A 10,786-nucleotide genomic window follows, 5' to 3' on the forward strand; every position below is an offset into this window, starting at 1 on the left:
CGAGGAAACTTTGAGGATCGGTTTTCACTTCTACAGTTGTTTTTTCTACTGGGTTCCTGTAAGTATTTTGTGCATAATTCAAGTTTCCCTCAGAACACGTTGCTTTGATAATAATTCACACATGGTTAGCCGATACAATTTTAAAAGTAATATTTTTGGTTTAAAACGTTGGTTTCTGATAGTTTTAAATCCCAGATATTCTTTCCCAAAGAGAATCTAAATTTTTTAATTTTATATGCAAGAGATGTATGTAATTGCAACTCATGTGAGAGAAGAGGCATGTAGTTCTTTAGAAATCAAGATGAATTACAAACTTGGCTAGGTAGAAGATGTATAAAATGTTGATTAAAATGTTAATAGAGCAACTGTAGTCATAGATGGGAAAAACATGACTTCATAGCTTAAAGGTCTTTTATTGAATGTTACAGCATTTGCATTCTTGTATTAAAGGTCCTGTTGATAACAAGGGAATGAGATGTTTAAGAATAAGAATAATATTTGTAGTGCAAAATAAAATAATATTTAAGCAAAAACCGGAAACACATGCTTATAATGCTAATCTTAATCTAAAACTCCAAATCATAAATATTTTTGATGTAGCTAGGCATTTATTAATGTTTCTAAATTCCAGGATATGCAATATACATTTTCAGAGTGACAGAAATGGATATTTCTACCATGTTATGTAATAGACTTAAAATATATAGAAAAATTATTACTTAATAAAAAATCACACTCATATTGCTATTAGAAAAGATCATAATTATATTTTGAGAATGATTATGTTTGTGTCTGTGCACATACATTTTGTTATAATCTGATCACTAAAGTTTTTGAGAAACTAACAGAAACAGGTCAATAGAAAAGGCATTGAAAACAAAATTTATAACGAAACACCACTGTATAAATTTTGGATATGCATAAGTATATATAGTGCTGTTTTTATAATAATCTACATTCAGGTAAGATAGCTACACACTGTAAATAAAGGAAAGGGTGGAAAAGTGTAATATAATATTTTAAATATGATGGTATGGAGTATAATATTGTATAGATGCTATACATGTATAGATAATGCAATTTTTAAAAATGAAGAATTCTTTTTTATGGTTTACCTTTGATGTATTCTTCAAATTATGTTAAACAAAGAAAAAGCTGCAATTAAATGGTGATAATTACATGGGTTGTAAATTTATACTAATGGAACGACAAGGGCTGATCCTTGGAGCTGGGAATGATGTCAGAATTCTCATTTTCCCCATCCTCCTACACTAGAGGTGGGGAACCTTTTCTGTCAAGGGCCATTTGGATATTTACAACATCATTCGGGGGCCATACAAAATTCTCAACTTAAGAATTGACCTGCTATATTTGGTCAAACATTTAATTAACTCACCCCTAATGCCTTGGCAAGGTTAGATCAACTGACTTCATGGGCCTTACATGGCCCACAGGCTGGACATTCCCCACCCCTCTCCTATACCATACGTAATAAATTGAACTGCAAGCATGTCTAGACTATGTGGTACTTCTGTGTATCAATAACAATAATGATAATGGTTTTAATGGCAAGAAATATAATGTGTATTTTACTAAGTAAAATTTTACTAAAAAATATACATACATTATTTTGGACACCTAGTATTTTACCAAAAATTGTCACTGTAACTATCTTGCCTTGGAACAAGGTAATACACAAACCAAGCCAAATACATTTAGAGTCAGATACTGAGTTTGTTGGATACTCTTCATGTTAATGACTTAAATAACCTGATAATCTCGTACTCTTTGTAAGATAACCAAAAACATTATGTAGTTTTTAATGTTACTAAACTTTTCTTTAGTAAGCAAGCCAGAGTAATTGAGCCAACTTGTGAGCAACCCTTACTTCTAATAAGTGGGCCTTAGAGGTGAATGAGTAAATGTGTAACTAGGGGTAAGTCTATACACATGCAGTGACCTACGGAACATAGAACTATAAAGACCAGTGCCCTATTTTTGACAAAGAAGTATAGCAATGGACTAGTAAAAGGGGACCAAGCCACAGGCTGGGGTTATTGTAATTGATGTATTGTAATCTGCATATTTGAATGGCAGGTGAGATCAAGTTCTGCACTTCCTCTTTCTCCGTAACAAGAGCCTTTGAGGGGGACTCAACAGCAGCCAAACCACAATCCAAGAAATGCGATGGCCAAGACACGCATTGCTGGTCCCATACAACCTGGAGAAGAAAGATTGATATGACTACATTCTACCCTGGGACCAAAGTGCTGGGGAAAGGCAGATATTATAACCGATTTCTTGTTAACTACCCTCTCTCACCCACCAAATAAACGTTCATTTTAAGAATCTGAGTGTAGTCATTGTTTGTTTCATCTTATCCACCCAGGTGATTTACAGGAGAGGAACAAATAACTCATTTCTATTGATGAAATAGTTGTATCTCTGATCCATAGGTCTAGTGCTGAAGGCATCAGAATATACATCAAGCACAGCAAGGCACATTTTCTTTTTTTTTAAAAATATATTTTATTGATTTTTTTTACAGAGAGGAAGGGAGAGGAATAGAAAGTTAGAAACATCAATGAGAGAGAAACATCGATCAGCTGCCTCCTGCACACCTCCTACTGGGGATGTACCCGCAACCCAGGTACATTGCCCTTGACCAGAATCAAACCAGGGACCTTCAGTCCGCAGGCCAACGCTCTATCCACTGAGCCAAACCAGTTAAGGCAAGGCACATTTTCTTGAACCGTAGTGAGTGTATATATATTGGGTAGAAACCCATACCTTTACTGATCTCTGAGAAAGAGACATGCCATTTTCCTCAATGTCTCAGGTGGTTTATCTGCTCTCCATCAGTAGGTGGCTTCTCCTTGCAAGATCTTGATTAGACCCCATCTCCTCTGGGGTGTCTGCATCATCACACAGTCATTCTCCATTCTGTCATTCGAGACACTAGATATGTTGTCTAGAGTAATCTAAGTCCTATTCAGGACCTTAGGACCAATCTTTACAAGAACAGATTGATCTGAAAGGGTTGTTTGATGAATTTGAGAAACATATATAGGCAAACTTTTTGTCTCTTAGTACATCAAATCCTATCCCACAGACTATAGCTTATCAAATTTTACTTTTAAAAAATCAATATAAATGCAGCCTTAGAAGACTAAAGAAATGCATAACCATTCTTATTTGGAGAATGAGACTCTAATACTTGTCAGTGTGGGGTTGGTGAGTAAGTTAGACTGGCCCTATCTGAGGTTTGTCACAGGGAAGAGCCAGTGGGAAATGTTTGTCCTCTCAGGATTTTTTTTGGGGGGGAAGAGGGAGGAAAAGTAGCTATAAGTTTTGAAAACTAAAAGAGTATGCTAGATGAAACAAACATCTACAATAAAACATGAAAGGATGTTTGTGGATAGCAGTGGTCAAGCTGGGCAAATATACTCCATTTGTGAAAGATGAAATCTCTGTCCCTTCAAGCTGTGGCCCTGACCCCAGCTAATTGTTTCCTGGGCTATGGTACAGCCAAAGAAACAGTAAGGATCTCTTTTTACCTAAATAAACATAAAGGCCAGTACTTTAATTACTTCCAAAGGGATCCTTGCTAAGTTCGATACATGAGAGTTACAATTGTGATTCAGAAAGAACCGGGAGCCTGTTTCTTCGATGACAAATAAATGGAAAAGCTTGCTATTGACAGGATCAGACAGATCATCTCAGCTAGGGGAGCATCTGTTGCTAGCTTCGCTGAGCCTAATGGGAGATCTATCAGTGTGGTCCTAGAGAGGGGAAACCCAATAGAAAGAGTCAAATAGAAAGCTCATGTGTGCTATTTCACTGGAGATGTTGCAGACACAGGGAGAAAACAGGAAGTCTTCATGCCAAGAAAGGTAGTATTAATGACAAGAGCTCATAAGATCTTCAGTGGAATCGCCTTGCTTACAATCACATAAGTAGTAGTTCACTATTGTACAAGTATATAGTCAGTATCACTCAGGAAGTCAGGATTTAAAATAAAAATAGGCTAAAGTAGAACTCTGCATGTATTTTCTCACTATTCCTTGGAGGAAATGTCATTCTTTATAATTGATAATTATAAAATCAATGTTCACAAATTTTCTGATTTTAATTATGGTCATTGTTGTAGTTTAATTATTTTGGACTATCACTATAGCATAGAGATAGATTTAATTAATTGTTATTTGCCCAAACATTTTGTAATAATCGCCGTTATATTCTATATAATAAAAGCCCACTGATCTAACAGCAGAACAAACAGAACGACTGGTCAACCAGCCGGTAGCTATGAAGTGCACTGACCCAGACTTTGCTGCCTGTGCCCTGACAGCCCAGAATCCGGTTCACCCACACCCCGGACCCTGACAGGACAGAGGTGGTAGCCTGATTCCTCGTGGAATTGGCCATTGGTTACCTTGCTGCTGGGGCCAACCTCCCACAGTCCCTCCCCCCCGGCAGTCCTGCCCCCACTCCCCATCATCCCCGATCACCAGGCAGAGGGACTCCACCCGTGTATGAATTTGTGCACCAGGCCTCTGGTTTATACATAAAATAACACCTTTATCATGATAAATATAAAACACAACCATTTTAAGAATGAAGCATGTCGAGGCAGTTCAACCCAGGAGTTGAGACAGATCTATATTTAATGCACATTTAAAAAAATGTGATTATTAGCTTGGACTTAAAATTCAACTCATAGCATATGGATGGGGCTTGTGATTTCTTTTTTCTTTTTTTTTTAAAATATATTTTATTGATTTTTTACAGAGAGGAAGGGAGAGGGATAGAGAGTTAGAAACATCGATGAGAGAGAAACATCGATCGGCTGCCTCCTGCACATCTCCTACTGGGGATGTGCCCGCACCCCAGGTACATGCCCTTGACCGGAATCGAACCTGGGACCTTTCAGTCCGCAGGCCGTCGCTCTATCCACTGAGCCAAACCAGTTTCGGCATGGGCTTGTGATTTCTTATAATTTTTCATTATATCCTTTCAATTAAGTTTCTCCTTCAGTGTAACTATGAAATCAAGTATTCTTTTATGACTTAGCATCTCCTGGCTGACTTGTTGCTATCTGGCTTTTGTCTACTGCTAAACCATGCCTACCAATGGAGTCCTCTTCTCTGGTAGCCTTCTATATCACATCAGAGAATTTCTGAAAATATCAGAGACCTCTGGGGACTACTGCCCCACTGCCACGAAACCTAGAGTTTCCTTCCCACCTACAATTCCCTGGGGCTAGAAGTAGCTCTCTTTCATGAAAAATAAAGCCCCCACAAAGGCCCCCACATCCTGGGTGCTAGAACTACAAGTTTTTAGTTTTTGTATGACTTCTGGTTAGAACCACAAAGACTAGAGTGCAGTGTTGGCTATTTCAGTGTTAGTATAGAACTCTTTCATGAGTTCGTACATAGGTTGTAAAATTTCCTCTAGTTTTAAGGAGTTACTTTCTTTTCTTGCTTTTTTACTAGTTTCACAGTCAAGTCTTATTTTCTCTTTTCCTGTGTTCCCAATAGGATTACCAACTACATTAGCACTCGTTCCTTTCACAAAGTTATTGAGGGCCTACTATTTGCCAAGCCCACCCTGTTCTAGGAATTGGAAATAGATCAGTGGTCAACAACAAAATAGACCCTTTCCTCATGGAGCTTCTGTGATTTCCAAGGTTGTATAGTGCAGTGGTTGGCAAACTCATTCATCAACAGAGCCAAATATCAACAGTACAACGATTGAAATTTCTTTTGAGAGCAAATATTTTAAACTTAAACTATATAGGTAGGTACATTGTTATTAACTTAATTAGGGTACTCCTAAGCTGGCCTTTGCTAAAAACGTCCTCAATCTGAGGGGTCGACCTCAGCGAACGTACCCCCACTTCTTCCAACGCCACTTCCTCAAAATAGACTCTCCCAGGCTGAAAACCGACTTCTGCGTATGGGCCACGAAGTTTCAGTTGCACTGTATATGTGCGCCCGCATGTGGTATTTTGTGGAAGAGCCACACTCAAGGGGCCTATTGTATTAAATATAATAATCCTAGTACTGTTTATGGTACGTGTATGTATAATACATTCTAAATGTTTGTCACTCTTTAATTTCATTATGTGCATCTTTTCCTAACAATTCTAATTACTTTCTATTAACCATGAAGTAAGAATTCATGATGGAATATCTATGCCAAGCATTTATTCTCAGTGTGTGACTTAGAATTGAATATCCTTACCATCCAAAGGATTGGAGGGTCAAACAACAAAGTCAATATTCACTGTGGTACATATGTGTGGCACTAACTATAATGGAAAATAGCAATGATTTCCTGAGATGGGTTGTCAGTCCTTAAATATGCATAAATGTAGCCATAAATTCTTCAGTTTCAAGAGGATAACATAGAATATGTATGTGAAATACATGACTTCATGATTCTGAAGAATTTCTTACACTACTTTGTAAAATTAGATTGCTTACCTAAAAAAAAAGGTAATCTTATGCTTTTTTTTTTGTCATAAACATGCACACACATATATATTTTTGTGATAAACTTAACTAGAAGTTTTTCTAGGTGTAACTTACCCAATTCTATACACATTAAGAAATGTAGTAGGAAGTACAAATGTTATGGACTGCATCAGTTTGTTTTCTGCCAGAAGACACCAGGTGCCCACTTATTTCCCTTTCCTCAACCAGCACCTCAACTGCCACAGAAGTGACAGAAAGGCCTGTCTCAGCTTCTTATTCCCCCAAATCAGAATAAATGAGTGGCTTGATGGATACAGGATTCCAAGAACCTTGCAAAGCATGCGAAGCGAGTTGTTCCGCTGAGTACTCGAATTCCAAAGTGAGATGATTTGAGCGAAGAGGTAAATGACAAATGTCAAGAGAAAGGAGATCACAGTTTGCATGGCTCTTATGTGGACCTTGGTGCTGGGATCTTTAGTTCCTTTGCCACTGAGCTGCATGTTCTTCAGATGTTTCCACATGGAAAAGATTAACAGCAGAGCAGCTGTCAGGGACACAGTAAAGGGTATGAAGTTTGCAAGCATGAATAAAGAATGGCTTGAAAGGTGCATAATGTCCCCCAAGTTAGTCTCCCAAGTGATGTTTCCTTTATATTCATTCACCTGGATTTTTTCATCCATGCTTAGCACTGTAAGATGACAAACCAAGAAGACCGAAGTCCCCAACGGTATCATGAGAACCACTCTTTCAGCTCTCCATTTTAGGTGAAGAAAAAATAGGCTGGAGAAATTTGCTATCTTGAGCAAATAAAATATGCTAAGGCTGGTAGCCAGCCAGAGGCTAAAATGGTGGCTTACTACATGAAAAATATGAACAATATGTCTTACTTCTAAACTATAGAATGCTAGATTAAATACAGTTGCATACCAATTTATTACTAATACACAGAGCAAACCAATTCTGGAAACTGCCAGAGCAGTGAGAATTCCATCAGCGCAGGAAATCTTTTGTCCTTTGATCCAGTCAACGCAGTTCACCAGTGCTATGAAGCCATTGGCAAAATATCCTAGAACAAATTGTATTGTGACTAGGCTGGAAAGAATGGCTGGTAGTAAAGCCATGATGTCTAAAAAAGAAAAAGAAATCCAAGTCTAATATCACTGGTCGTGATTCCTTTAATATTCTGACCTTAAATTCAATGTGCAGTTGTTTTCTGAATTTGCAGTGAATTTCTGGTTTCAATTCTGCCACCAGCGCCAAGCAGGAAAGCTTCAGGGTATGGTAATAGAAAAGTTCAATGCTACCTTTATGGGAAATATTGTTTTCCAAGGACTCCCATTCAAACAGTGTGTGTTCCTGTCACTGGCTGGATTCATACTGATGTTGAAGTGAAAGCTGAATTCTCATTTGCTAGGATGCAAATAAAGACATACTGTTTTGCAATTTTTTTCCTTGTTTGACCTTTCCACAATTTGTGTTCAACATTAGTTGTTTATTAGTAAAAGTTAAAAACCCAATATGCAGTGAATGTCTAAACTATTAAATAGAGCTTGGTCATAACTAGGGTGATCCTCACTATGAATTTTTTTTAATGCTAGAATTATGTGGAAAGAATTCAAGCTTTTCCTATTAAAAGCATCCTAGATTTTCTCAAGAACACTATAAAAGCTGGTTGCTGCTAATTAATACTTTTGCATAACTATATTGTCAACAAGCTCATAAACAGCCCCCCACTAATTCAGACAAATACACGTACATCTGGATGGAAGGGATGGAATTAGTGTTCTATACTTTCCAAAAAGGTAAAATTCGTGTCAGGGGGTCATTTAGGTTTAAATCTGACTTTTCTCCCATGTAGACTTCCAACCCGTTATTAACAGCTATCATGCATATCTTCCATGCTTAGGTCTTTGTGATAAAGTTTCCCTTTTGAGTCTATTTAATATTTAAATATTAATATTTAATTTAAATATTTGGAAATTTTGTAAATATTGAGTACTTCAAAAGAATGTTTTTCATTGCAGATTCCAGACTCCTATTGATAAATATATGCTTTTATTTATCTCTGTTTAATTCATTTTTTACTACTTAGTTTTTTAAAGATTAATAGGTGTTAAAACCAGCCTGTACAGTTGGGTTTTATTCAGTGACAATTTTTATAGAGTAATAGTGTTTAGCAGAGGATCTTGGAATCAGACTGCCAGAACAGAAAACACAGATTCTCTGCTTTGTATATCTCTGATCTTGGACTCTTTTAAAACTACTATCTCAGTATAATCATCAGTAAAATGTCAGAAAACAATGATATCCTCTTTGGGTGGTCTTTGTGAGTAGCAAGTATACTATAGGGTGTCCCCCCAAAATGTATGCACACACTTTGAATAATTATAAAGGCAGTGTTTAAAGTGTGTATACATATTTGTGGGGACACCCAGTATTTGTGTCCAGTGCTTCCAATTGTGCCTAATAAGTACACCTGTCACTAAGGATTGTTATTCATTGGATCCTGTGTTATTTGATACTTCAGAGTGAACCTGGGAGAGCTTTGGAGTACAATGTAGCAGTAAGAGGCACAATTTCCTCCTATAAAAACCAAGATAAAGGGAGTTAATTGCCAAAGTTATATTTTAAATTCATCTGAAAGCTGAGCAAGGCAGGTAGGCCAATTGAACTAAGATCTGGAAAGAGGAGAATCTTTTCAGGTAAAGAGATTATCTGTATATTCCGTTCAATCCCCTATCAAATCCCAGCAGGCTCTAATGGCAGTAAGTGAGTAACTACTCATAAAATGTAGATGCCTATGCATTGTGCCCAGAATAGCCAGAGCATTTTTTATAGAAGAACAGTTGGAGGATTACAGTTCCAGGAAGGAAGGAAAGAAGGAAGGACTACAGCAAAGAAGAAGGAAGCGAGGAAGGAAATTAATATTGTTGGATTCTAAAAACAATTATTTTGCAGCTGAGAAGTTTTGCTTAATGGTCCTCAGTCTTTTCCCCCCAGAATTACCCTACCTTTACAGTGTTCCTCATTTAGGAGCAAAGTTTTCTGTAAATACGGTAACAGTAAGTGACAAGTACAGGTAATGGACAAATCTTGAAGAACAATAGTTTGTGGTATTTTCAGGTGGCTTTGAGCAGTTAAAAACGGCACTGATTTTATTATAACATGGTAAAATTGTAATTATAAATATGTACTTATTTCTTGGCATATAGGAGAATTTCGATTCCAGGGATATGTTTTAGAATACAAGAAACTCCAAAGGGAGAACATAGGAATAGATTTAAAAAATAACAAAAAACTCTCCAAACATTATTAATATATTTAATTCCTTGTCTTTACCCTTCTAAGCTTGCTTTCATTTTAAAGAGAAAATCCTATCTCTACGGCTGCCCATGAGTGTGATATGAAATAACGTGTATGGCAATATAGAGAGAAAAAACGGTCCTGTACCTACCACGTGTTCAACTCTAAGCCAACAGGGGACAGGAAGGGGCGGGGCGCCAGCGGCTGACAGGCAGCGCCGCAGCGGAGGCAGCGGCTGCACCGCGGAGGGGACGCAGCCGCAGCTCAGTGCCCCCACCCTCGCCGTCCCGGCCATCGGTCCGGGCCCGCGGACCTGCGGCGACCCTCGGCACCGAGCACCGGGCGAGCGGCGACACCGGGGCCATGGCCACGGCCGCCGTGGCGGCTCCGTCCGCCTGGGCCCTCGGGGTCTCGAGCCCGGCCGCCCCGCCAGCTCCTGCGGGGTGTTCTGCAAAGGGCTCTCCCGCACGCTGCTCGCCTTCTTGGACCTGGCCTGGGCCAGTGGTCGGCCAACCGCGGCTTGGGAGCCAATGCGGCTCTTTGGCCCCTTGAGTGTGGCTCTTCCACCAAATACCACGTGTGGGCGCGCACGTACAGTGCGATGGAAACTTCGAGGCCCCTGCGCAGAAGTCGGTTTTCGGCCTGGGCGAGTCTATTTTGAAGAAGTGGCCTTAGAAGAAGTGGGGGTACGTTTGCTGAGGTCGACCCCTCCGATTGAGGACGTTTTTAGCAAAGGCCAGCTTAGGAGGACCCTAATTAAGTTAATAACAGTGTACTTACCTATATAGTTTAAGTTTAAAAAATTTGGCCCTCAAGAGAAATTTCAATCGTTGTACTGTTGATATTTGGCTCTGTTGACTAATGAGCTTGCGGAGCACTGGCCTAGGGAGCTTTAAGTATATGTGCTGTATTAACGCCTGGGAGGCACCCATGGGGATTCTGACTTAATTGGTCTGCAATGTATTATTGGCACTCCACTCATTGTGAACTCCTTCATGTGTGCT

General features: G+C 38.8%; 1 protein-coding gene across 1 annotated transcript; it reads right to left on the reverse strand.

Annotated features, from left to right (window-relative positions):
• Positions 1-6,685: 6,685 nt before the first annotated feature.
• LOC308535805 (putative taste receptor type 2 member 33) lies at positions 6,686-7,600 on the reverse strand (the record flags this gene model as incomplete). Its single annotated transcript, XM_081114795.1, has 1 exon — positions 6,686-7,600. The coding sequence occupies one exon, from the start codon at positions 7,598-7,600 to the stop codon at positions 6,686-6,688; it is 915 nt and encodes a 304-aa protein (XP_080970921.1).
• Between the last annotated feature and the right edge of the window lie 3,186 nt (positions 7,601-10,786).

This window comes from Myotis nattereri (genome assembly GCF_964212035.1).
Source record: "Myotis nattereri genome assembly, chromosome: 2".
NCBI classification, from domain to species: Eukaryota; Metazoa; Chordata; class Mammalia; order Chiroptera; family Vespertilionidae; genus Myotis; species Myotis nattereri.